Source organism: Salmo salar, chromosome ssa20 (assembly GCF_905237065.1).
Source record: "Salmo salar chromosome ssa20, Ssal_v3.1, whole genome shotgun sequence".
Lineage (NCBI taxonomy): Eukaryota > Metazoa > Chordata > Actinopteri > Salmoniformes > Salmonidae > Salmo > Salmo salar.
This window is the reverse complement of record NC_059461.1, coordinates 60,527,123-60,554,928: the sequence shown is the minus strand read 5'-3', so window position 1 is coordinate 60,554,928 and position 27,806 is coordinate 60,527,123. Positions and strand designations below refer to the sequence as shown.

Genomic DNA, 27,806 nt, shown 5'->3' with positions numbered 1-27,806 from the left:
ATTTCCAACCCTTTTTTTCTCTCACTGCCTCCATTTATCTGTCTCTGTCTATCTCTCCTTCTGTCTCTCTCCATCTCTGGGAGAATCTCAATTGAATACTCCTTGCATCCTCTCTCCTTTCCTCCTACTCAAAACCCATTGGATGAGAAAGCCAGTGGTCCCGCCCCTCTGGCCTCCTCCTCCAATGGGTTTTGAGAAGGAGGCAAGGAGAGAGGACATCAGGAGTATGCATTTGAGTTTTTCCCTCTGTCTATTCTCTCCCCCTCTCTCCCTTGTACGTTCTTCCCCATCCTGGGCTGGTAGTCTTGCTGAATCGGCACGAGAGAGAAGAGATGTGGAGGAATGCCAGAGTGTGACATCATCAGTGACATGGGCAAACAACCACAGGAGCAGAGGAGAGAAAACAAAGGAGAAAAACTGGGAGACTGGAGGAGGGAGTGATCAAGACACAGGCTCAGAGTTTGGCTCTGCTCAAGGGGATGGTGTGTCTGCTCTCCTTCATGTAATAATGTATAGGGGTGTGTCTGCTCTCCTTCATGTAATAATGTGTGTGGGTGTGTCTGCTCTCCTTCATGTAATAATGTATGTGGGTGTGTCTGCTCTCCTTCATGTAATAATGTATAGGGGTGTGTCTGCTCTCCTTCATGTAATAATGTATAGGGGTGTGTCTGCTCTCCTTCATGTAATAATGTATGTGGGTGTGTCTGCTCTCCTTCATGTAATAATGTATAGGGGTGTGTCTGCTCTCCTTCATGTAATAATGTATGTGGGTGTGTCTGCTCTCCTTCATGTAATAATGCTCTTTGGCCATCTAGAGGTTTCAGTAAGAGCTTTTACTAGCTGAGGGTTGTCAAAGTCCATTCTGTCTTCTTGGTAATGTACTATTGTCATTACATACATGTGTTACAGATTACAAAGAGCTTCACTGCCAAAGATTAGGCCTAGGCTACTAAATAGTGATCAATTCGACTATAACAATTTAAAATCTCAGTCGGTGTGGTTAAATCGGTTATGTAGCAGCACTCTAGTCTGAGCTTCAAACAACAACCTTTTCATTTCCTGCCAAAGAACGAGCGTAATAGTTTCAGCTTATTTGTATCATAATTCCTTACTGTAATTATAGATGCATGTACTGTTAGCAACAGGTGGGAGTGGCCGTCTCTCTCTACGGCGTGTGCTGCCGTACTTTCTCTGGCTCGAGACAAACGCGGCTCTAATTATACCACCACCAGACTGCAGGAGGCTGCGGCAACACAGATAGCCTGCTTTTTTTCAACGGATAAACACAGAGAGACTAATAACGGCGGACTAGCTTTTATAATCACCGTCCGGTAAGTCTGAAATAGATCTTAGCCCAGTAAACGGTGGTAATATGAATCAACCGTTGTGTATTTTCTTGTTTTATTATTGGTTAAATAGTCCCGTGCATATAAAGGCGGATCATCCTCTCTTGTGCTATGGACAACCTACCGTCACGAAAAAATAGTAGTTTACTGGGCTATTCTACAAATAGATAAATAAAACGATGACAGACTATTCGTTAGTATTCATTAGTAGGCTGTAGATTGACCAGTGAACACTGATCATAACAGTTGACTGAATGAAGATTGATAGATTGCGTCTGCTGGCTGCTGCTGTGTGGAGTAGTCATTGTCTCCGGGGAGACGGACACACGGAGGGAATGACCAGGCGGTTCTGTTGGCCACCGGTAGATTTCTAGACTTACAAGATCTATCTGTTTCTTTCGGGGTCCGGCCTGTTTTTATTCTGTTGTGTATGTGACAGTCCAGGAATATGAGGGTACACAGCATATCCTACACATCTCTCTCGCTCTCCCTCATCCCTTCTTCTGTCCATGAATAGCCTGGTTGCTGTTTTAGGTTAAGTATTGCATTGGTGCTGTGCTAGGTCAACTGCTTTTTGGATGGGTGCTGGTGTATTGGTATGATTATTGTTTATTGGTGCTGGTGTATAGCTTGGATGGGAAGCCTATTGGTGCTGGTGTATAGCTTGGATGGGAAGCCTATTGGTGCTGGGTATAGCTTGGATGGGAAGCCTATTGGTGCTGGTGTATAGCTTGGATGGGAAGCCTATTGGTGCTGGGTGATAGCTTGGATGGGAAGCCTATTGGTGTATAGCTTGGATGGGAAGCCTATTGGTGCTGGTGTATAGCTTGGATGGGAAGTCTATTGGTGCTGGGTAATAGCTTGGATGGGAAGCCTATTGGTGCTGGTGTATAGCTTGGATGTGAAGCCTATTGGTGCCAGTATATAGCTGGGGATGGGAAGCCTATTGGTGCTGGGGTATAGCTTGGATGGGAAGCCAATTGATGCTGGGGTATAGCTGGGGATGGGAAGCCTATAGTGCTGGGGTGTAGCTTGGATGGGAAGCCTATTGGTTCTGGTGTATAGCTTGGATGGGAAGCCTATTGGTGCTGGGGTATAGCTTGGATGGGAAGCCTATTGGTGCTGGTGTATAGCTTGGATGGGAAGCCTATTGGTGCTGGTGTATAGCTTGGATGGGAAGCCTATTGGTGCTGGGGTATAGCTTGGATGGGAAGCCTATTGGTGCTGGGGTATAGCTTGGATGGGAAGCCTATTGGTGCTGGTGTATAGCTTGGATGGGAAGCCTATTGGTGCTGGTGTATAGCTTGGATGGGAAGCCTATTGGTGCTGGTGTATAGCTTGGATGGGAAGCCTATTGGTGCTGGTGTATAGCTTGGATGGGAAGCCTATTGGTGCTGGTGTATAGCTTGGATGGGAAGCCTATTGGTGCTGGGGTATAGCTTGGATGGGAAGCCTATTGGTGCTGGGGTATAGCTTGGATGGGAAGCCTATTGGTGCTGGGGTATAGCTTGGATGGGAAGCCTATTGGTGCTGGTGTATAGCTTGGATGGGAAGCCTATTGGTGCTGGTGTATAGCTTGGATGGGAAGCCTATTGGTGCTGGTGTATAGCTGGGGTATAGCTGGGGATGATGATGTGGTGATGCTGGGAGGAAATGAATGAACAACAGAGACAACAGAGAGTCACTGTTACACTGTCTGTAGCCCTGGCCTATGGTCATTGTTAAGCCTACGGTACAGGGCAGATACCAGATCGTGTATATTAGGCCATGTAATAATAACAATGAGTGTAACGGGAATCCCCTTTCACTGTCAGCCATTGTGAGTGTACCAATGAGTTTACCAGTCATTGACAAGGTCAGGGGTTCCTTGTCCATTCTACTCAGTCTAATTCTATGGTTTAGGCTGCTCTACAGCATACAGACGCATTCTACTTCTACTAGTCAACTAGCATAATTGATGATGATATGATGCATTAATACAAACATAGAAACATCCACAGTATCCATGCAGACGATGAGCAAAACATCACATTTTTCTTCATATCGCTCTATATCGCTTTTCTCGCTCTCTCTGTCCTCTGTGGTTTTATTGGTCCAGTTCTCTTAGGGTTTTATTGACCCTACATCCTATAGCTGCTGGTACAACACCAGCCCATCCTATCATTTACAGTATGTCTGACTGTTTGCTGCTGTTTGTTTCCTGCTGTGTTTCTATGTGGTTTGTGTATATGTATGTATGTGTGAGCTGTAAGAATTTCCTCTTGTAGGACAATAAACCTCAATCTATCTAATCTTTACCTGGACCTCAGATCAGTTTAGTCAGTGTCTCTTTCACTCCTTCAGATTTGACATCAAATCTCTTTTACCATAGAGAGCATTACTCCATCGACCTGGTATGGCACCACCACCATAACACGACTGTTATGTGCCAGTTCACTGGAGTTGGTCTGTCTTGTGAAAGAGATATGATCAGTGTATGGGATTAACCTGGTTTAATGGTGGTTCAGATTATTTGTCATGGGTTAGTGTTACAGTACAGACGAGGTAGGCTTATTTAATCCTACATACAGTTGAAGTCGGAAGTTTACATGCACTTAGGTTGGAGTCATTAAAACTCGTTTTTCAACCACTCCACAAATGTCTTGTTAACAAACTATAGTTTTGGCAAGTCGGTTAGGACATCTACTTTGCGCATGACACAAGTCATTTTTCCAACAATTGTTTACAGTCAGATTATTTCACTTATAATTCACTGTATCACAATTCCAGTGGGTCAGAGGTATACATATGCTAAGTTGACTGTGCCTTTAAACAGCTTGGAAAATTCCAGAAAATGATGTCATGGCTTTAGAAGCTTCTGATAGGCTAATTGACATCATTTGATGTTTGACATCGTCATACTTCCGGCGCCGACAGAGATGGCCGCCTCGCTTCGCGTTCTTAGGAAACTATGCAGTATTTAGTTTTTTTATGTATTATTTGTTACACTGTTACCACAGGAAATCTTAAGTCTCATTACATACAGCCGGGCAGAACTATTGGATATAAGAGTAACGTCAACTCACCAACATTACGACCTGGAATGCGACTTTCCCGAAGCAGATCCTCTGTTTGGTCCACCACCCAGGACAATGGATCGGATCCCAGCAGGCGACCCAAAACAACGGCGCCGCAGAAGGGGCAGACGGAGCGGTCTTCTGGTCAGGCTCCGTAGACGGGCACATCGCCCACCGCTCCCGAGTATACTACTAGCCAACGTCCAGTCTCTTGACAACAAGGTAGATCAAATCCAAGCAAGGGTTGTCTTCCAGAGAGACATAAGAGATTGTAACATTCTCTGTTTCACGGAAACATGGCTCACTCGGGATACGTTATCAGAGTCGGTACAGCCACCTGGTTTCTTCACGCATCGCGCCGACAGAAACAAACATCTCTCTGGTAAGAAGAAGGGCGGGGTGTATGCCTTATGATTAACGGGTCGTGGTGTGATCATAACAACATACAGGAATTCAAGTCTTTTTGTTCACCTGACCTAGAATTCCTTACAATCAAATGCCGACCGAATTATCTACCAAGAGAATTCTCTTCGATTATAATCACAGTCGTGTACATCACCCCCCCCCCAAGCAGAAACCCCAACGGCCTTGAAAGAACTTCATTGGAATCTATTTAAACTGGAAACCACATATCCTGAGGCTGCATTTATTGTAGCTGTGGATTTTAACAAGGCTAATCTGAAAACAAGGCTCCCTAAATTTTATCAGCATATCGAATGCGCGACCCGGGCTGGCAAAATTCTGGATCATTGTTACTCTAACTTCCGCGATGCATACAAAGCCCTCTCTCACCCTCCTTTCGGGCAAATCTGACCACGACTCCATTTTGTTGCTCCCAGCTTATAGACAGAAACTAAAACAAGAAACGCCCGTGCTCAGGTCTGTTCAACGCTGGTCCGACCAATCTAATTCCACGCTTCAAGATTGCTTCAATCACGTAGACTGGGATATGTTCCGGATAGCGTCGAACAACAACATTGATGTATACACTGATCCGGTGAGCGAGTTTATTAGCAAGTGCATCGGTGATGTTGTACAAACAGCGACTATTAAAACCCTCACCAACTAGAAACCGTGGATTGATGGCAGCATTCGCGCAAAACTGAAAGCGCGAACCACTGCTTTTATTCAGGGCAAGGCGACCAGAAACATGACCGAATACAAACAGTGTAGCGGACTGCGGACTCTCCTTCACCGCAGCCAACGTGAGTAAAACATTTAAACGTGTTAACCCTCGCAAGGCTGCCGGTCCAGACAGCATCCCTAGTCGCGTCCTCAGAGCATGCGCAGACCAGCTGGCTGGTGTATTTACGGACGTATTCAATCAATCCCTATCCCAGTCTGCTGTTCCCACATGCTTCCAGAGGGCCACCATTGTTCCTGTTCCCAAGAAAGCTAAGGTAACTGAGCTAAACGACTATCGCCCCGTAACCCTCACTTCCGTCATCATGAAGTGCTTTGAGAGACTAGTCAAGGATCATATCACCTCCACCCTACCTGACACCCTAGACCCACTCCAATTTGCGTACCGCCCCAATAGGTCCACAGACGACGCAATCACACTGCACACTGCCCTAAGCCATCTGGACAAGAGGAATACCTATGTAAGAATGCTGTTCATCGACTACAGCTCAACATTTAACACCATAGTACCCTCCAAACTCGTCATTAAGCTCGAGACCCTGGGTCTCGACCCCGCTCTGTGCAACTGGGTCCTGGCGGGCCGCCCCCAGGTGGTGAGGGTAGGAAACAACATCTCCACCCCGCTGATCCTCAACACTGGGGCCCCACAAGGGTGCATTCTCAGCCCTCTCCTGTACTCCCTGTTCATACATGACTGCGTGGCCATGCACGCCTCCAACTCAATCATCAAGTTTGCAGACGACCCTACAGTGGTAGGCTTGATTACCAACAACGACGAGACAGCCTACAAGGAGGAGGTGAGGGCCCTCGGAGTGTGGTGTCAGGAAAACAACCTCACACTCAACTTCAACAAAACAAAGGAGATGATTGTGGACTTCAGGAAACAGCAGAGGGATCACCCCCCTATCCAGATCGATGGGACAGTAGTGGAGAAGGTGGAACATTTTAAGTTCCTCGGCATACACATCACGGACAAACTGAAATGGTCCACCCACACAGACAGCATGGTGAAGAAGGCGCAACAGCACAGGGCGGGGTCGAGAAGGCGCACCAGCGCCTCTTCAACCTCAGGAGGCTGAAGAAATTTGGCTTGTCACCAAAAACACTCACTAACTTTTACAGATGCACAATCGAGAGCATCCTGTCGGGCTGTATCACCGCCTGGTACGGCAACTGCTCCGCCCACAACCGCAAGGCTCTCCAGAGGGTAGTGAGGTCTGCACAACACATCACCGGGGGCAAACTACCTGCCCTCCAAGACGCCTACACCATCCGATGTCACAGGAAGGCCAAAAAGATCATCAAGGACAACAACCACCCGAGCTACTGCCTGTTCACCCCGCTATCATCCAGAAGGTGAGGTCAGTACAGGTGCATCAAAGCTGGGACCGAGAGACTGAAAAACAGCTTCTCTCTCAAGACCATCAGACTGTTAAACAGACATCACTAACATTGAGTGGCTGCTGCCAACATACTGACTCAAATCTCTAGCCACTTTAATAATTAAAAATTGGATGTAATAAATGTATCACTAGTGTCATGACGTTGGCCTGTGGGTAAGGTTTATGACCCCCCCATAAATACCTTTCTCCCTTCCCTCTCTCTCTGACTCTACTGAAGGACTCTTGACTAGCCTTTGTTAAACATAGAGAGTCTGGGAACATCAAACAAGTGGGGGGAAAGGAACCATATTTCGGTAATAGAACCAGTTGAAAATATGCGTTGGTACTTAATGAATATGATGTCTGTTTGGTTGTCATCTGAGACATTATGACTGATGACAGGACGACATAAACTGTATCTGGAAAAGTCTACACATTATAGTTATCAGATTCACATGGAATTGTTGTTCAATTTAAATTTAATTTAAATGAAACTATTTGTGAAAAGATTAAATGTAATTTTAGCTTCCAAATGAGAGAATTGGGTTTTCATAAGGTTAGAGCCCTGCTCAATCAGTGGCCCGCCCCTGTGAAGAGACATGGGTTATAAACTATGAAACACACCCTTCTCTCCCTCCACTATATAAGCCCTTGACGAAAATGTAACCTCCTGTTCCGAGGACGATAGGACGACGGTCCATACGTTAAAAAGGACTAACATGTCAACTACAGAACTAAGCCAACCTCAGCGTGAGCTTTGGTTGTGAATGGTATGAACTCTGAACTCTTATTCACTAAAGAAGTGAGACATCCTAGCCGTTGAGTTAGCAACAGCAGCTGTAAACATGGGCTAGGAAAGGACGGACGACGTAACCAGTCTAACACACAACGAAGATACTACAACGTATCCAATTTACCACCAGAGACATTCTTCCGAGGACAGGAAGATCTCTGTTGACCAACCTACCGAAGTGCAGCTCAGAGTAAATATTTATTGCATTTTCCTTTTCAAATGGGTGGTAATTTAGAATGCATAAGATACTGTATTTACGATAGCACAGCTTCTCCCTTTGTTCCTCAGTCTTCCCGCTCTTTCATTCAAGCCCAACCCCCTCTCTTTGTGTAACAAGCCATTATACAGGTTCCGTCCACCAGGGACGTTTTCTGTATGACATAATTTGCATTCTGTGTATATGTAATTCTGTGTGATTAGTTAGGTATTTAGTAAATAAATAATTAAACCCAATTTTGTATTGCTGATTCAACTTGTTAGCCAGGGTTCGTGAAGATAACCAAGAATTTACAACTTTCAGATGAGACTGAAATAAGGTGACGATTAATATTGACTACTATTGATGTAAAATATTACTAGGTCTTTAAGAGTTTATTCGGAAGATAACAGCTCTATAAACATTATTTTGTGGTGCCCTGACTTTCTAGTTAATTACATTTACATGATTAGCTCAATCAGGTAATATTAATTACAGAGAAAGGATTTTATAGAATAGCATGTCATATCACTTAATCCGGCATAGCCAAAGACACGACACTAGTCACTTTAAACAATGCCACTACATTATTGTTTACATACCCTACATTACTCATCTCATATGTATATACTGTGCTCTATACCATCTACTGCATCTTGCCTATGCCGTTCGGCCATCGCTCATCCATGTATTTATTTGTACATATTCTTATTCATTCCTTTACACTTGTGTGTGTATAAGGGAGTTGTTGTGAAATTTTTAGATTACTTGTTAGATATTACTGCATGGTCGGAACTAGAAGCACATCATTTCGCTACACTCGCAGTAACATCTGCTAACCATGTGTATGTGACCAATAAAATTTGATTTGATTTGTCAATTGGAGGTGTACCTGTGGATGTATTTAAAGGCCTACCTTCAAACTCAGTGCCTCTTTGCTTGACATCATGGGAAAATCAAAGGAAATCAGCCAAGACCTCAGAAAAAAAATTGTAGACCTCCACAAGTCTGGTTCATCCTTGGGAGCAATTTACAAATGCCTGAAGGTACCACGTTCATCTGTACAAACAATAGTACGCAGTTATAAACACCATGGGACCACGCAGCCATCATACCGCTCAGGAAGGAGACGCGTTCTGTCTCCTAGAGATTAATGTACTTTGGTGCGAAAAGTGCAAATCAATCCCAGAACAACAGCAAAGGACCTTGTGGAGATGTTGTAGGAAGCAGGTACAAAAGTATCTATATCCACAGTTAAACGAGTCCTATATCGACATAACCTGAAAGGCCGCTCAGCAAGGAAGAAGCCGCTGCTCCAAAACCGCCATAAAAAAGACAGACTACGGTTTGCAACTGCACATGGGGACAAAGATCGTACTTTTTGGAGAAATGTCCTCTGGTCTGATGAAACAAAAATAGAACTGTTTGGCCATAATGCCCATCGTTATGTTTGGAGGAAAAAGGGGGAGGCTTGCAAGCCGAAGAACACCATCCCAACCTTGGTGGCAGCATCATGTTGTGGGGGTCCCTCCTGCTTTGCTGCAGGAGGGACCGGTGCACTTCACAAAATAGATGGCATCATGATGAAGGAAGGAAAGTTATGTGGATATATTGAAGCAACATCTCAAGACATCAGTCAGGAAGTTAAAGCTTGGTCACAAACGGGTCTTCCAAATGGATTATGACCCCAAGCATACTTCATAAAGTTGTGGCAAAATGGCTTAAGGACAACAAAGTCAAGGTATTAGAGTGGCCATCACAATGCCCTGACCTCAATCCTATAGAACATTTGTGGGCAGGACTGAAAAAGTGTGTGCTAAATGGTGGAAAAAGTGTGTGCTAAATGTTATGCTAAATGGATAAAGTTAAACAAGCATTCAGACCAGCCTTCCTGATTGAACTTTAGTAAACTACATTTTAATCCACTAACTGTACGCTAAATGTCCAAAATGAAAACAAATAGAGTGCAGAAGGTAGATCGTTTGTGTTCTGTGGGGGAGACCTGTTTGGGTAGCCTGATTATTTGATTGTTTGTGTCTGATAGGTAGTAGGCCTTCAGCGCTCTGGAAAAACGGATCCTATTTTTACCCTAATCTCTTTCCCTAGTCTTAATATCAAATACAACAGGTGTAGACCTTACAGTGAAATACAGGTGTAGACCTTACAGTGAAATGCTTACTTAACTTGCATCTAGCTGTTCCGCTAGCGGAACACCGCTCCAATATCCAATGATAAGGCGTGGCGCGAATTACAAACACCTCAGAAATCCAAAAACTTCAATTTTTCAAACATATGACTATTTTACACCATTTTAAAGACAAGACTCCTTTATCTAACCACATTGTCCGATTTTCAAAAAGGCTTTACAACGAAAGCAAAACATTAGATTATGTCAGGAGAGTACCCAGCCAGAAATAATCAGACACACATTTTTCAAGCTAGCATATAATGTCACAAAAACCAAAACCACAGCTAAATGCAGCACTAAGCTTTGATGATCTTCATCAGATGACACTCCTAGGACATTATGTTATACAATACATGCATGTTTTGTTCAATCAAGTTCATATTTATATCAAAAACCAGCTTTTTACATTAGCATGTGATGTTCAGAACTAGCATACCCACCGAAACTTCCAGTGAATTTACTAAATTACTCACGATAAACGTTCACAAAAAACATAACAATTATTTTAAGAAATAGATACAGAACTCCTTTATGCAATCGCTATGTCCGATTTTAAAATAGCTTTTCGGTGAAAGCACATTTTGCAATATTCTGAGTAGATAGCACGGCCATCCTGGCTAGCTATTTTGACACCCACCAAGTTTGGCACTCACCAAACTCAGATTTACTATAAGAAAAATTGGATTACCTTTGCTGTTCTTCGTCAGAATGCACTCCCAGGACTTCTAGTTTACACCCAATGTTGTTTTGGTTCCAAATAATCCATAGTTATATCCAAATAGCGGCGTTTTGTTCTTGCGTTCAAGACACTATCCGAAGGGTGACGCGCCGGCGCGTATCGTGACAAAAAATTTCCAAATATTCCATTACCGTACTTCGAAGCATGTCAAACGCTGTTTAAAATACATTTTTATGCAATTTTTCTCGTAAAATAGCGATAATATTCCAACCGGGAGACGTCGTTTTCGTTCAAAGACTGAAAATGTAAAATGGACTCTTCACGTGCACGCGCGCACCCGTTTCATTGTTCTCAGATCGACCACTATCCAAATGCGCTACTGTTTTTCAGCCAGGGACTGCAGAGTCATCATTCCCCGTTCTGGCGCCTTCTGAGAGCCTATGGGAGTCTTAGAAAATGTCACATTACAGCAGAGATCCTCTGTATTCGATAAAGAGGCTATAGAAGGCCAAGAAATGGTCAGAGAGGGCACTTCCTGTTTAGAATCTTCTCAGGTTTTGGCCTGCCATATGAGTTCTGTTATACTCACAGACACCATTCAAACAGTTTTAGAAACGTTAGGGTGTTTTCTATCCAAATATGCATATTCTAGTTTCTGGGCAGGAGTAATAACCAGATTAACCTCTTGGGGCTAGGTGGGACGCTAGCGTGCCACCTGTGGTGCACTCCATCAACAGCAGGTGCATTTCAAGAGCGGCAAATTTGAATCCAAATAAATGTCAAAATTCAAATTTTTCAAAAATACAACTATGTTACACCATTTGAAAGATAAACATCTCCTTAATCTAACCACGTTTCACGATTTCAAAAAGGTTTTACGGCGAAAGCATAAATTTAGAGTATGTTAGGACAGTACATTTACAAGAGTTGTGTGTAATGTTTTGTCAAGTCAAAGACAGGGTCACCAAAACCATAAAACCAGCTAAAATGATACACTAACCTTTTACAATCTCCATCAGATGACACTCCTAGGACATTATGTTAGACAATGCATGCATTTTTAGTTCTATCAAGTTCATATTTATATACAAAAACAGCGTTTTACTATGGCATTGATGTTGAGGAAATCGTTTCCTCCAATAACCGGCAGTCAAGTCAGCGTCAGAAATTAAATAATTAAAATTAGAAAACATTGGTAAAATATTATATTGTCATTTAAAGAATTATAGATTTACATCTTTTGAACGCAATCAACTTGCCAGATTTAAAAATAACCTTACTGGGAAATCACACTTTGCAATAATCTGAGCACTGTGCCCAGAAAAATACGCGTTGCGATGAACAGACTAGACGCGTCATGTTGGGGAGATCTAAAATCGAAAATACTATGTAAATAATCCATTACCTTTGATTCTCTTCATCAGATGTCACTTCCAGGTATCACAGGTCCATAACGAATGTAGTTTTGTTCAAAAAAGCTCATCATTTATGTCCAAAAATCTCCGTCTCGTTAGCACATGATGTAAGCCAGCCGGACTTCTCGTCATGAACGAGGGGAAAAATATATTTCCGTTCGTTCAAACATGTCAAACGCTGTATAGCATAAATCATTAGGGCCTTTTTTACCAGAACATGAATAATATTCAAGGTGGACGAATGCATAGCCTTTTATAACGTATTGGAACGAGGGTACCCAACATGAAGTAGCGCCAGGTGTCTAATGGGACATCACCGTTCCATGGCTCTTGTTCGGTCAGATCTCCCTCCAGAAGACTCAAAACACTTTGTAAAGGCTGGTGACATCTAGTGGAAGCAATAGGAAGTGCCAAAATATTCCTAAACCCCTGTGTTTTTCAATGGGAGAGGTTTAAAGTCAATACAACACATCAGGTATCCACTTCCTGTCAGAAAATGTCTCAGGGTTTTGCCTGCCAAATGAGTTCTGTTATACTCACAGACACCATTCAAACAGTTTTGGAAACTTTAGAGTGTTTTCTATCCATATATAATAAGTATATGCATATTCTAGTTACTGGGTAGGATTAGTAACCAGATTAAATCGGGTACATTTTTTTATCCAGACGTGCAAATGCTGCCCCCTAGACCCAACAGGTTAAATCAGGTACGTTTTTTTATCCGGCCGTGAAAATACGGCCCCCTATCCTAAACAAGTTAAAGGCCCTAACCAACAGTGCAATTTTAAAGTCAAAAATAGGTATTAGGTGAACAATAGATAAGTAAAGAAATAAAAACAACAGTAAAAAGACAGTGAACAATAATAGTAGCGAGGCTATATACAGTAGCGAGGCTATATACAGTAGTGAGGCTATATACAGTAGTGAGGCTATATACAGTAGTGAGGCTATAACAGTAGCGAGGCTATATACAGGCACCGGTTAGTCGGGCTAATTGAGGTAGTATGTACATGTAGATATGGTTAAAGTGACTATGCATATATGATAAACAGAGAGTAGCAGTAGCCTAAAAGAGGGGTTGGTGGGCGGTGGGTGGCGGGACACAATGCAGATAGTCCGAGTAGCCAATGTACGGGGGCACCGGTTAGTTGGGCTAATTGAGGTAGTATGTACATGTAGATATGGTTAAAGTGACTATGCATATATGATAAACAGAGGGTAGCAGTAGCCTAAAAGAGGGGTTGGTGGGTGGCGGGACACAATGCAGATAGTCCGGGTAGCCAATGTACGGGGGCACCAGTTAGTTGGGCTAATTGAGGTAGTATTGTTAAAGTGACTATGCATATATGATAAACAGAGAGTAGCAGCAGTGTAAAAGACTTGGCACTCCGGTACCGCTTGCCATGCGGTAGTAGAGAGAACAGTCTATGGCTGGGGTCTTTGACAATTTTCAGGGCCTTTCTCTGACACCGCCTGGTGTAGAGGTCCTGGATGGCAGGCAGTTTAGCCCCGGTGATGTACTAGGCCATATGCACTACCCTCTGTAGTGCCTTGTGGTCGGAGGCCAAGTAGTTGCCGTACCAAGCAGTGATGCAACCCGTCAGGATGCTCTCGGTGTTACAGCTGTAGAACCTTTTGAGGATCTGAGGACCCATGCCATATCTTTTTAGTTTCCTGAGGGGGAATAGGCTTTGTCGTGCCCTCTTCACGACTGTCTTGGTGTGCTTGGACCATGTTAGTTTGCTGGTGATGTGGACACCAAGGAACTTGAAGCTCTCCACCTGCTCCACTACAGCCTCGTCGATGAGAATGGGGGCGTGCTTAGTCCTTTTCCTGTAGTCCACAATCATCTCCTCTAACCGGAAGATGGGTACTCCCTCTCTCCCTTCCTCCTTTCCTCCCTCCCTCCCCCCACTCTCTCTCTAACTACCAACAGGTCTTAGGTCAGTGTACATGAAGATTAAGTGTTAGGTCAGTGGATACAGTGTAGAGTGCTGTAGATGGTTGTTAGGTCAGTGGATACAGTGTAGAGTGCTGTAGATGGTTGTTAGGTCAGTGGATACAGTGTAGAATGCTGTAGATGGTTGTTAGGTCAGTGGATACAGTGTAGAATGCTGTAGATGGTTGTTAGGTCAGTGGATACAGTGTAGAATTCTGTAGATGGTTGTTAGGTCAGTGGATACAGTGTAGAATGCTGTAGATGGTTGTTAGGTCAGTAGAGACAGTGTAGAATGCTGTAGATGGTTGCTAGGTCAGTGGATACAGTGTAGAATGCTGTAGATGGTTGTTAGGTCAGTCGATACAGTGTAGAATGCTGTAGATGGTTGTTAGGTCAGTGGATACAGTGTAGAATGCTGTAGATGGTTGTTAGGAGACCTGGTTTTAAGTAGACTAGATATATTAGTGTTTAAAAAGGAGCTGGATGCAGATCAGGGTTGATTGAGAAGGGAGGCCATTTTGGATGTGTCTAAATACACAGTAGGGCCTAGATTCAAATCTGACTGTGGAAGATCCGCGTTATAGTGTGATTTACATTTAAAGGTAATTTCCAATTAAACCAGCATATGCAACTTGTACTGTGAATGCGGTCTCCACAAACTCGGAAACATTGCCTTTAAAAGGTGCATAGCCGAAAAGGGCCGATCAGATTGAATCTAGCCCTAGATCTACTAGATTTCCTCTGGTGAATCTTGGTCTGTTGGTAAACTTAAATCTACTAAACTCTCTCTAAGTTTATATTTTTGGTTGTGATGGGGTACGACAGTGAACTAAACTCCTAAGGCATTTAGAAATTATTCAAGAAATCAATTGGTAAATATCATACATCTTAAAGTCCAAAAATGTATGTAGAAATCACAGATTGCCCCTTTATGCTCCCCTTTCTTTCTTTCTTTCTTTCTTTCTTTCTTTCTTTCTTTATTTCTTTCTTTCTTTCTTTCTTTCTTTCTTTCTTTATTTCTTTCTTTCTTTCTTTCTTTCCACAGCTCTCCTTCAATATCGAAAAACTACTGGGACCAAAGACAGTCTCCATTCAGTCTTTTCTGTCCCCTGTCTGTCTCTCCCTCCTTCCCTTCCTCTCTGTCTCTCATCCTCTCTTTCCCCTTTCTCTCTGTGATGCGGGGCTGTAGGTGAGGCTGCGGGTGAGGGTCCGTGTCCAGTCCGAAGCTGGGGAAGCTAAAGGTGGTGCGGCGGCAGCTGCTGCAGAGGTAAACTACTAGTGTCTGTGTGTGTGTGTGTGTGTTGCTTGTGCAGAAGATTCCATTCTAATTGATAGAATCAGCTATAATAGTATTGTTATAGTATTTTAGTGTGTTGTTCCCAGGTGATATTATATTAATATTGTATTATATTCTTGTGTATTGTATTATATCATAGTATTATTGTGTTTTTATCCAGGTATGAGCACCAGCCGTTTGTGTCGTGTCTGGCTGGTCTGTACGGCTGTCAATGGAGACGCTACCAGAGGGCCAAGTCTCAGCCTGGGGAGTGCTGCTGCAGCAAGGTAGCCTATACACAGACACACACACACACAGGCACACACAGAGAAGCACGCTCGCACGCACACACACAGACTCAGGCACGTGCACAGGTAGGGTTCAACCAGTGCCCTTCTGTGAAAAAGTGTCTTCGCAGCTCTGTGGATTTTTTTGTTGTTGTTGACAAATTAGCCTACCTTTACATTTTATTTTGAGTCTTTTGTTGTTTTAATTTGAAATGTAACATTAAATTAGGTTATTTCATAAGCTCTTCAATCTCAGATAATACCCCCCTTCCCGTTCTCAGATAATGCCTTCCCGTTCTTAGAGCGCACTTGTGTCTGACTTGAATACTGTTAGAGACAAAGATTGGGGCAATTCGACTGCTTGTTAGTAAGAGGAAAATGTCAGCAGCAGAATAAACTCAAATCAAGTAAAAACAAGTTTGTTTCGACTGCTTAGCTAACTAGCTAGCTAGAATATGTATATCATAATTCGCTCTGATCAGCTGATAGCCACTCTTTTCCAGATGCCAATCATCTCTCATGGTGTTTAGCCCTAGGAGTCACTGCCTTGCTTACAGTGTGTGATGAGTGAGTGTGTTGTTGTAGAAAACAAATAGACTGTTCTGCAGCAAGGTGCTCACACTGACTAAAGCGAGAACGTTATCTGAAACACTGACTAAAGCTAGAATGTTATCTGAAACCCTGACTAAAGCGAGAACGTTATCTGAAACACTGACTAAAGCTAGAATGTTATCTGAAACACTGACTAAAGCTAGGACGTTATCTGAAACGATGACTAAAGCTAGAATGTTATCTGAAACCCTGACTAAAGCTAGAACGTTATCTGAAACACTGACTAAAGCTAGAACGTTATCTGAAACAGTGTGTGGTGAGTTTGCTGATAGTGCAGAGTGGACTGGGCACGTGCTGAATATTGATTCTCTCTGCTGACATACTGCAGTGTGTGTTGTTAATGTTACTGATCTAACCCTTTATAGGAAAAATGACTCTTTCTTTTACTGCCTCTCTCTCTCTGACCCCCCCACTCTCCCTCTACCCCCCCTCGTGTCTCTCCCCTTCTCATTCCCTCTCCCTTCTCTCTCCCCCCTCTCTTCTTCCTTCTCTCTCTCCTCCAGGTGGAGTGTGGGAGCGTGGTCCTTCTGGTCCTGACCTTCCTCCTCTCCTCTCTGTTCCTCTACTTCTGGAGCCAGGCTCACAACGATTACAATGATTTTGATTGGTGGGTCACGCGCATGCATGCACGACACACAAACACATGTGTACGACACACACACCACCCACGCACACATGCACGCAAGCATGCACGCACAGACACACACGCACCACACGTGCATATATATATACACACACACACACACACACACACCACACATGCACAGATTGTACTATATGTATGTATTACAGGTTTAACTTTGAGACTCTGGGATTCTGGTTCCCCTGGTCTCTGGTGCTGCTGGTTGTTGCTGCTGCTCTGTTCACCTACATCTCCCTGCTGCTGGTGAGAACTAGTACTACTACTATATACTACTGATATTACTATACTATTTCTACTGTTACTACTACTGTGCAACTACTGCTGCTCGTTTCGCCTACATCTCTCTGCTGCTGGTGAGAACTAGTAATACTACTATACATACATACTACATACTATACTTATATTAATACTATTACTATAATATTATTACTATAATATTATTACTATTCTATTGCTGCTGCTCTGCTGCTGGTGAGAACTATAGTACTATCACTATACGAATTCTATACTACTGTTGCTGGTCTCTTCATGTACTACTACATTACTATATCACTGTACTGCTGCTGCTCTCTTCAGTATTACTATACCACTGTACTACTGCTGCTCTCTTCAGTACTACTACATCACTATACCAATGTACTGCTGCTGCTCTCTTCAGTACTACTACATTACTATACAACTGTACTACTGCTGCTCTCTTCAGTACTACTACATTACTATACCACTGTACTACTGCTGCTCTCTTCAGTACTACTACATTACTATACCACTGTACTGCTGCTGCTCTCTTCAGTATTACTATACCACTGTACTGCTGCTGCTCTCTTCAGTACTACTACATCACTATACCAATGTACTGCTGCTGCTCTCTTCAGTACTACTACATTACTATACAACTGTACTACTGCTGCTCTCTTCAGTACTACTACATTACTATACCACTGTACTACTGCTGCTCTCTTCAGTACTACTACATTACTATACCACTGTACTGCTGCTGCTCTTTTCAGTACTACTACATTACTATACAACTGTACTACTGCTGCTCTCTTCAGTACTACTACATTACTATACCACTGTCCTGCTGCTGCTCTCTTCGGTACTACTACATTACTATACCAATGTACTGCTGCTGCTCTCTTCAGTACTACTACATTACTATACAACTGTACTACTGCTGCTCTGTTCATCTACATCTCGCTGTTGTTGTCATGCAGGTACTGGCAGTGTGTTTACTGTCTGAGGGACAGAGGCTGTACCTTCACTGGAGTCACAAGGTATCTCCCATCCTCCATGGAGTACAGCACACAGTCAAATCAAATCACATTGTATTGGTCACATACACATATTTAGCAGATGTTATTGTGGGTGTAGCGAAATGCTTGTGTTTCTAGCTCCAACAGTGATGTAATATCTAATAATACACACAATCTAAAGTAAAGGAATGGAATTAAGAATATATAAATATTTGGACGAGCAATATCAGAGCAGCATAGACTAAGATACAGTAGAATAGAACAAAATACAGTAAATACATATGAGATGAGTAATGCAAGCTATGTAAACATTATTTAAGTGACTAGTGTTCGAATTACTAAAGTGGCCAGTGATTTCAAGTCTATGTATATAGGGCAGCAGCCTCTAATTCACACACACTCACATACATCATCTGTGAAGAAGCACAGCCTGATCAGGATGACACACATGTTGATTAGTCCTTTGATATTTTTCTGTGTTAGATGGGGATTGTGGTGACCCTGGCATTCGCTGTCAGTGCCACGGCTGTTCTTTCTGAGGTGTGGAGTAAAGAGTGGAAGACCCTCCTCCTCTCCCTGCAGGTTGGCCAGTCTAGCCGTCACTCACACAGACCAATAAAATCAAGCGACTCAAAGTAACAATGTGAAATGTGTATTTTCAGTTGTCTGCATTGTGATATGAACCTTTCGCTGTCTCCCCTTCTCTATTGGCTAGGTCACAGCCCCCTTTCTTCATGTAGGCGGGGTTTTATTTATGACTCTCCTGTCCTGGCCAATAGCGCTGCACTTTTTTCGCATGAACAAGAGAGGTAAGTGCTCCGATTGGCTGCTGTAAAACAAGTCCAGGTTCTGGTCGTGTTCCCCTGCTCAGACATTGTGGACAAATGCCAGATTTTTCAAAGCCTGGATAGGTATTTTACGTATCAGCTAACCACATCTATGTTATAGCAACCTGGTGCCCAACTGTACAGTCAATGATGTGGCACACAACCATTGGTTGACGCATGCAACATCTGAGCAGAAGAACGCGACCCCTGTTGACTAAGACTGAGAGGGACCTTTTCAGAGTTGTAAACCTGACATAGACACTGCATTTTGTGTGTTGTTGTGAATTGTTAGATATTACTGCACTGTTGGACCTAGAAACACAAGCATTTCACTACACCCGCAATACCATCTGCTAAACATGTGTATGTAAAAATTAAATTTGATTTGATTACGCACACTCTGTGCTTTGCTCTCTCTCTTTTTCCCTCTATCTCTCGCTCTCTCTTGTTTCTCTGTCATCTCCATGGTCACTGTTCTGAGTTGTCGTGGTGACGTGAAGCTGTAGGTGGACTAGCTGACTCATGTCTGGCCTCTCTGTGGAGGATAATGACACACACACACTTAAGCTGTGTCAGGTGTACATTAGTCTGATTAAAGGGGCAATCTGCGGTTCACACAATAACAAAGCGATTCCCGTCACCTATTGTGGTAAACAGCTATGGGATGGGCTGGAGAAATGTAACCACTCTTACCAGATTCATAGACCAAGCGTTTATATATTCATGAGGCATTTATAAATCATTCAAGAAATCAATGGGTAAATAAATTGGATGTAGCAATCACAGATTGCCCCTTTAAGCTCTGATTTCATCATTAAGACTTGTATAACTAGAATTAGAACACTGGATCTCTGCTAGAGCCTGTTCCAGTATGAGGTTGTTGTGAAATATGGTCTCTCTCTGTCTCGCGCTCTCTTCATCTCTCGCTCTCTATGGCTCTCTCGCTCTCAATGGCTCTCTCTCACTCTCTCGCTCTCTATGGCTCTCTCGCTCTCTATGGCTCTCTCGCTCTCTATGGCTCTCTCGCTCTCTATGGCTCTCTCGCTCTCTATGGCTCTCTCCCTCTCTCGCTCTCTTGCTCTCTATGGCTCTCTTGCTCTCTATGGCTCTCTCACTCTCTATGGCTCTCTATGGCTCTCTCGCTCTCTCGCTATCTCTCTCTCTAGTGCATCAGGTGTGTCTGTTGGGTGTGTACCTGAGTGTATTGTTCAGTCTGTACCTGGTTCCTCTGGCCATGTATTCTCCCTGCATCAGAGAAGCTGGAACCCTGGGACCCAAACCAACACTCCTCGGACACAGAGGAGCTCCCATGGTACATATCTATATATCAATAACATCATTATCAATATTATCACTATCTATATATAACATTATTATCAACATCTATCAATAACTTCATTATCAATATTATCACTATCTATCAATAACATCATTATCAATATTATCACTATATATAACATTATTATCAATATTATCACTATCTATATATAACATTATTATCAATATTATCACTATCTATATATAACATTATTATCAACCTTATCACTATCTATCAATAACTTCATTATCAATATTATCACTATCTATATATAACATTATTCTCAACATTATCACTATCAATAACTTCATTATCAATATTATCACTATCTATATATAACATTATTATCAATATCTATCAATAACTTCATTAGCAATATTATCACTATCTATATATAACATTATTCTCAATATTATCACTATCAATAACATCATTATCAATATTATCACTATCAATTAATACTACCACATACAAGATACAGGATGGCACAGAAACGTTCCTATAGTAAATCCAGTGACATTACTTTAACACAGAGGCTCTGGCCTCATGTTACTTTAGAGAGTCAGAGAGAGAGTGAGTTCCTGATTAGAATAAAGTCTGGGACCGTGCATTTTTGATGCCCTTGTGTTGGAAATCTCGCTCATCGCTCATGGAGCGGCACACCGCTCCAGCGCTCCTTGTCCTTTCCTACCGCTCCGCTAAAAACCGCTCCGCGCTCACAGGAAAAAAAACTGCCACTCCAAATTCGCTCTAATCATTAAAATCACAATTGAATCAACACCCATCTATTTTTGTGACTACTTGGACCTAACAATTGTTTTTTACGTGTTGAAACCAAACCACATGGATTTGAATGAAAGTATTTGAATAAACATGTAAATGTAAGAAGCGAACATCGTTTCAAATAGGCTACATGTCATATTAAACAGCATTATAAACACTCTAAATAGGTCAGGAGCCAGACATTATCTAGGCTATATGAATACAATTATTTCAAGGCTATTCTACAAAGAAATACATTGTGAAACATTTAAACAACATTTTGTTTTATTAAATCATTATAGTCTATAAATTGTGCATATAGGCTGTAACTTAGAATTAAATAGAATTTAAATGAAAAATTACTTATTAGTGCCTTTTGAATTCATTTTTAGAATTGATTTTTAGAAACAGGTGTTTGGCCAGAGTCTGTCTTAAGGCTCATGTGACGGTGCCTGGAGAGCCGGCCAGCAGCGGAGAATATTCTCTCTACACGTGCAGAGCCACTGGGGATGATTAACACCCTTTTGGCCACTCTTGACAGGCTGGCCAGAGATGCAGAGGTGTTGTTTTTATGTTCCTATAGGTAGGCCTAAAGGATTTTAGGCAAAATAACCCAACCAATATGGAAAGCTCCTTGACAGTGGCAATATGCCAGGCCTATTGAGTCAAAATCAATTATGGCCTATTGAGTCAAAATCAATTATGGCCTATTGTGTCGATAATAGAACGGAAATGAACGCAACATTTAAGACATCTGATGTTTAGTTTATAAATACTTTGCTACAATGACACACTTAGTTATCTATCCACCTAGTCGTTCTTTTCTTTTAGCATGTGTACGTAGTATGTACACCATCATGCTTCAGGATACTTGTCTTTTCAGATTCCACAATGATTATTTAATTGTGGACACTACATCACTGCACTCTGGGTTAAATGTGGAAGACACATTTCAGTTGAATGAATTCAGTTGTACAACTGACTAGGTATCCCCTTTCCCTTTCCTATCTTGCTCTTGGTCCTCATCTTTGTCACATTGATTTAGCACCTGTGTGTTCTATCAGTTTCTTTATGAAAATATTTAGTGAACTCCATGACAGTAGCTAAAGCAAGGGGCTATAGCAGCACACAAGTAGACAACAAATGCATGCTGGGCCGGGCATCCTCTGAGCTTGTGAAGTGAGCGCTACTGGAGGCAAAATTGGAGCTGGCAAGAAGGCTGACGCTCCAGCCTTTGGGAATCTCGCACCAGGCTCTTGTCAAATTGGGAACGCTCCGCTCCTCGCTCCGCTCACATACCTTGGTGTGTGCGTGCTTATCTGTCCTCTAACAGCTTGCTCCAGAGAACACTCTAATGTCTTTTGAGAGTGCAGTGGAGGCTGGAGTGGACGGGCTGGAGACTGACATCACTATAAGGTACACACCCCTCTGTCTGTCTTGTTTTGTCTGTCTTGTTTTTCTGTCTTGTCGTCTGTCTGTCTGTCTTGTCTGTCTGTCCCCTTCTGATCCCTGTAATAGCCCCATGTCCTGGCTAGCTTTGACCCCTGTCCTGCCTTGTCCTGTCCTGGCTAGCCTTGTACTAATCCTAGAGATCAGACATTAGCGTTAGAGTCCCTCCACTCCTCCCAGTTAATGTGATTACAGCCTAACTAATCCAGTTAGAGGTCAGTACTCCTGTCCAGGCCTGCTAGCCTGGCGCTGGCTGTGTTCTCTATGTGGCCTTTAGCATTAGCATTTAGCATGCAGACCTGGACTCAAGTACTATTTAAAATCATTTCAGATACTTTAGCTGGGCTTGAGAAGCTGGGAGGGTGTAATGGAGTTAGCCTGGTGTAAAGGAACCGCCCATCAGGCACTCCAGGAAGGCTAAAGCAAACGCTCAAAGTATTTGAAAGATTTAAAATAGTACATGTATTTGGACCGGGCCTGTTAGCAGGACCTTAGCTAGCAGGACCTTAGCTAGCAGGACCTTAGCTAGCAGGACCTTAGCTAGCAGGACCTTAGCTAGCAGGACCTTAGCTAGCAGGACCGTAGCTAGCAGGACCGTAGCTAGCAGGACCTTAGCTAGCAGGACCTTAGCTAGCAGACCTAGTGTATCTTCACCTGAGACCTGCCACACATGTCTGTCTTGACCATGTGAACGGCAGGACCTAATCTCTCCCCTCCCCTTTCTCTTTCTCTCTCTCCTAGTGCTGATGGCGTTCCGTTTGTGATGCATGACCTCACCCTGCAGAGGACCACTAACGTAGAGGAGGTGTTTCCTAACAGAACACACACACCTGCTGCCCTGTTCACCTGGTCTGATGTACAGCTGCTCAACGCTGGGGCCTGGTTCCTCTCTGTAAGGACACTCACACTTTTGAATGGCGACACACACACACACATACACACACACACACACACACACACAGACACACACAGTAGCTGACTTCAGCGCCATGGGTTAGTTAGTAGCTGTATTACAGACCTATTTTAACCATCACTCTCTCTCTCTCTCTCTCCCTCCCAGTGGGATCCTTTTGGCACGGTGTCCTCTCTGTCTCCAGAGCAGCGAGCGCTAGCTGCCAATCAGACTGTTCCCTCCCTGGCTGAAGTTCTGGACGTAGCGAATCGGACGGGCAGGACAGTGTTGTTTGACCTGAGACAGCCTCCTCCTGGACACCCTTATAGAGACAACTACCTCAACATCACCCTGGACCTCATACACACACACATCAACTCCAGCCAGGTATGTGTGTGGCTGGGGGGGATGGGGGGAACCATGTTACAGGACCATGTTAGAAAGGCCTGCCGCCATTCTCTTTTAAGGGACAGACTTTTTTAAGATTGTGTGTGTGTGTGTAGGTGCTGTGGCTGCCATCAGATCAGAGAGAGGAGATACAGCAGGTGGATCCAGAGCTGCAACAGACAGCAGGACAGACTGCCTCTATTCAGGAACTACAGGACAACCACATCACTTCCCTCAACCTGCACTACAGCACCATGTCTCTACAACACATAAGGTACACCCACACACACACGATGTACTATAAAACGTCTCTCTCCTCACCCACCATGTACGTGTGTGTTTCAGTAAGTACAGGTCGGTGAACATCAGTGTGAACCTGTATGTAGTGAATCAGCCGTGGCTCTACTCTCTGGCCTGGTGCAGTGGAGCATCCTCTGTTACCACCAACAACATGCTGCTGAGAGATATACACACACCGCTGCTCCTTGTGGTGAGACACATATACACACCACAGGAGGTTGGCCGCACCTTATTTGGGGAGGACAGGCGCATAGTAATGTGGTTGATACCATTCCATTTTCTTCGTTCCAGCCATTATTATGAGCCGTCCTCCCCTCAGCAGCCTCCTGTGACACACACACACACACACACACACACACACACACACTGCTATTCATCATGGTGAGACACACACACACACACACACTGCTATTCATCATGGTGAGACACACACACACACACACACCTCACATACACATACCGGTTCTCGTTATGGTGAGACGCACACACAAACACACACTAATGTCTTCACGTGTTTCCCAACCCCTACAGACTCCAGAGCAGTACAGTGTGATGTGGGTTTTGACTGACCTGGTCTCTGCTGCTCTTATCGTCTGCATCTTCATATTCCACTGGTGAGTTCACACGTTTCTACATACATGTCAAAGGTGTGTGAGTGAGATGATTACAGTGGAAAATATAATGGGTTAGTTAGGTAAAGGTGTGTCTGTAAGGTGTGTGTGAAGTGTGCTATTTCTCCCTGTCCTACAGGTGGCGTGAGCGAGGCTTACACTTCTGGTCAGGCAGTCGGCAGACACACAAGACCGGGCCTTATAGCAAGTTCCGGACCGGTAAGGACAACAACAATATCATACTAAATACTGTACATCACTATAGCCCTCTCCCATTGGACTAGTCTCCTACTTGTGGAAACACAGGTACATATACTTAAAAGTGCACCAACATTTTAATCTCTTGCATATCTGTACAGTTTATGAGCTGGATTAGCTGTTTGTTTCTGACATTCAATTCAAATTCTAAAATAATCTCTGCTCAATGCCCATGGTGTTCTAACCCTCTAGTTTGTTGGACTCATAACATTACAAAGCCTGTTTCATCAGAGGCAGTATGTTAGTGCATTTTTAAGGCAGTGTACATCCGTGCACCTCCAGGATGATTTGATCTTTTACTTGGAATGCCGGCGTAAATTATTCTGTGTTCTGTCTATGCCTTAGATCCAGTGGAGTCAGGGAGGGGTCGATGGAATCCCTTCCACTCAGAGTCTCCCACTAGAACCCTCATCTCCCTCCCTCTGGACCTTAACCCATGAACCACTCAACTCGTGAACCCTGCATGAACCAATGAACCTCCCATGAACCATCTGGTTCTCAACCCTTGAAACCTGCATGAACCACTGATCCTCCCATGAACCATTCCCAAACCCCAAACCATTGGACCTCAACCCACACATGAAACCTGCACCAACCGCTGACCTGAACTCCAACTACCACACCCCTGACCTCTAACCCCTATCCTTTGCCCGGCAGAGCTCAGCGACGTCTGGTCCATCTCCAGTGGGAATGTCCGAACGGAACTACGGACCCCCAGTACCCTCCACACCATCACAGAGGAGTAACACACAGACACTCACACAGAGGCACATAAGTACACACACACACAGGCACACAGGCACACACACAGACACTCACCCAGTCACACACACACAAAGTGTGAACGCACAAGAATAAGCAAAGGAAAACGGGGAGGAAAACAAGAGGAGGAACTGAATGTGTAAAAAGAGGAAGAGGGTGATGTAATGTGAAAGATGAGTCAGTATTTTGATCATCCTGACTAAGACTGTTGTTCCTGTGTCCTCACCTGACCAGCTCATTCACACTCATTCTGGTGACCACTGGAACTACACAACTGAACTGCTCAAGTATGAAATATATACTGAACAAAAATATAAATGCAACATGTAAAGTGTTGGTCGCATGTTTCATGAGCTGAAGTAAGAAAGACCAGACATTTTCCATATTCACAAAAAGCTTATTTCTCTCAAATTTTGGGCACAAATTTGTTTACATCTCTGTTAGTGAGCATTTCTCCTTTGCCAAGATAATCCATCCCCCTGACAGGTGTGACATGTCAAGAAGCTGATTAAACAGCATGATCATTACACAGGTGCACCTTGTCCTGGGGACAATAAATGTCCACTTTAAAATGTGCACGTTTGTCACACAACACAATGCCACAGATGACTCAAGTTTTGAGGGAGCGTGTAATTGGCATGCTGACTGCAGGAATGTCCACCAGAGAATTGAATGTTCATTTCTCTACCATAAGCTGCCTCCAACATTGTTTTAGAGAATTTGGCAGTACATCCAACCAGCCTCAGAACCACAGACCACGTGTAACCACTCCATCCCAGGACCTCTACATCCTGCTTCTTCACCTGAAGGATCGTTTGAGGGGGGGGCACGGCTCCCCAGTGGGCGGGCCTATGCCCTCCATGGCTGCACCCCTGCCCAGTCATGTGAAATACATAGATTAGGGCCTAATGAATTTATTTCAATTGACAATTCTTTCTATGAACTGTAACTCAGTAAAATCTTTGAAATTGTTGCATGTTGCGTTTAGATTTTTGTTCAGTATATATTTTTGGTTCTCATAACTGTACAGACATCATCTGCATTTGAGGAATTGATGAATAGTGTCTTATTTTGTGTGTGAGTAAGTGGATGCAGGTGAACACTGACTGTACTGTGGTTTTAATGATCATGAGTTGCTATTTAGATTTGAATGTATGACCAAGCAGTAGCCTAGTGTTTTAGCATGGCAGTGAATACAGCGTCTGCTTCTGCAAACATACATCTATCTATCATGAGATCTACTCCTAAACAATTGTTTATTTTGAGGTTGTAGAAGCTATGTGAGAATGTCTTTCAGGTGTTGTGTGGAAGGTTTCTGGTTTCTGGTGTTAGTCTGAGGGTTGGTTGGTTGGTAATGGCTCTGCGGACAGTGTTGAGCGGGAGACAGTAGATCTAAGTGCCATAGAAGACACACTGTCTACAAGCCACTGGCCAGCCATAAAGAGGATAGAAGAGAGGTTTTAGGGGGCTTCTACAGAACTTTTGTAATTATCTGACGCCTTCTAGAACTCTCACAATACATTCTAGAACACTCCAAGACAAAGAAATACATGTTGACAATCTGTATGTTCAAAGTAAACCAACTAACAACAGAGCAGTTGATATTCTGATGACCAGAGGGCAAAATAATGATCTTCTGCCATTGGTGGAATTGCACTCCACCTTGCTTGCATTAGAGACCGCTAGGCTATACAAATACTATGCTATCATGAATCAAAACCTATATTTGGTCCCAACAATGATTCAAAGGTATCAAACGCTCTGAATGTAATTGTTGTTAAATAGCAAAAGGCTACATAGTATTTCTGGTTGTTTTCTGTTTAACAGGACGACCATTTTGTTTTAATGTATGAGCCTTCTCTATGTTATTTTACTGATTTTCTGACTGTAAATGGTATTACCTGATATTAAAAATCTTTAAAGGGTTGAGTTGGTTGTTGTTTATTCATTGATTAACCCATTTGATTCTATGTCCACAGTATAAAGCTTCTTCTGTTACTCCAGTTGAAAAAAATACATCGACCCACTG

At 43.2% G+C, this 27,806-nt stretch overlaps 1 protein-coding gene across 2 annotated transcripts; it reads left to right on the top strand.

The window, feature by feature from the left end:
• On the top strand, nt 1-27,704 carry LOC106580992 (glycerophosphodiester phosphodiesterase domain-containing protein 5). 2 transcript variants are annotated; one of them, XM_045703714.1, is made up of 17 exons: nt 1-1,331; nt 15,183-15,404; nt 15,595-15,700; nt 16,816-16,919; nt 17,105-17,198; nt 18,173-18,232; nt 18,695-18,793; nt 18,927-19,020; nt 20,205-20,350; nt 22,452-22,534; nt 23,309-23,459; nt 23,628-23,846; nt 23,963-24,120; nt 24,192-24,336; nt 24,678-24,760; nt 24,897-24,976; nt 25,673-27,704. In XM_045703714.1, exons 7-17 carry the CDS (start codon nt 18,695-18,697, stop codon nt 25,759-25,761), a joined length of 1,347 nt encoding a protein of 448 aa, XP_045559670.1. In that variant the 5' UTR covers nt 1-1,331; nt 15,183-15,404; nt 15,595-15,700; nt 16,816-16,919; nt 17,105-17,198; nt 18,173-18,232; the 3' UTR covers nt 25,762-27,704. The 2 variants fall into 2 exon arrangements, with proteins under 2 accessions (XP_045559670.1, XP_045559669.1); XM_045703713.1 differs by having other exon boundaries at nt 25,361-27,704.
• The last annotated feature ends 102 nt before the right edge of the window (nt 27,705-27,806 follow it).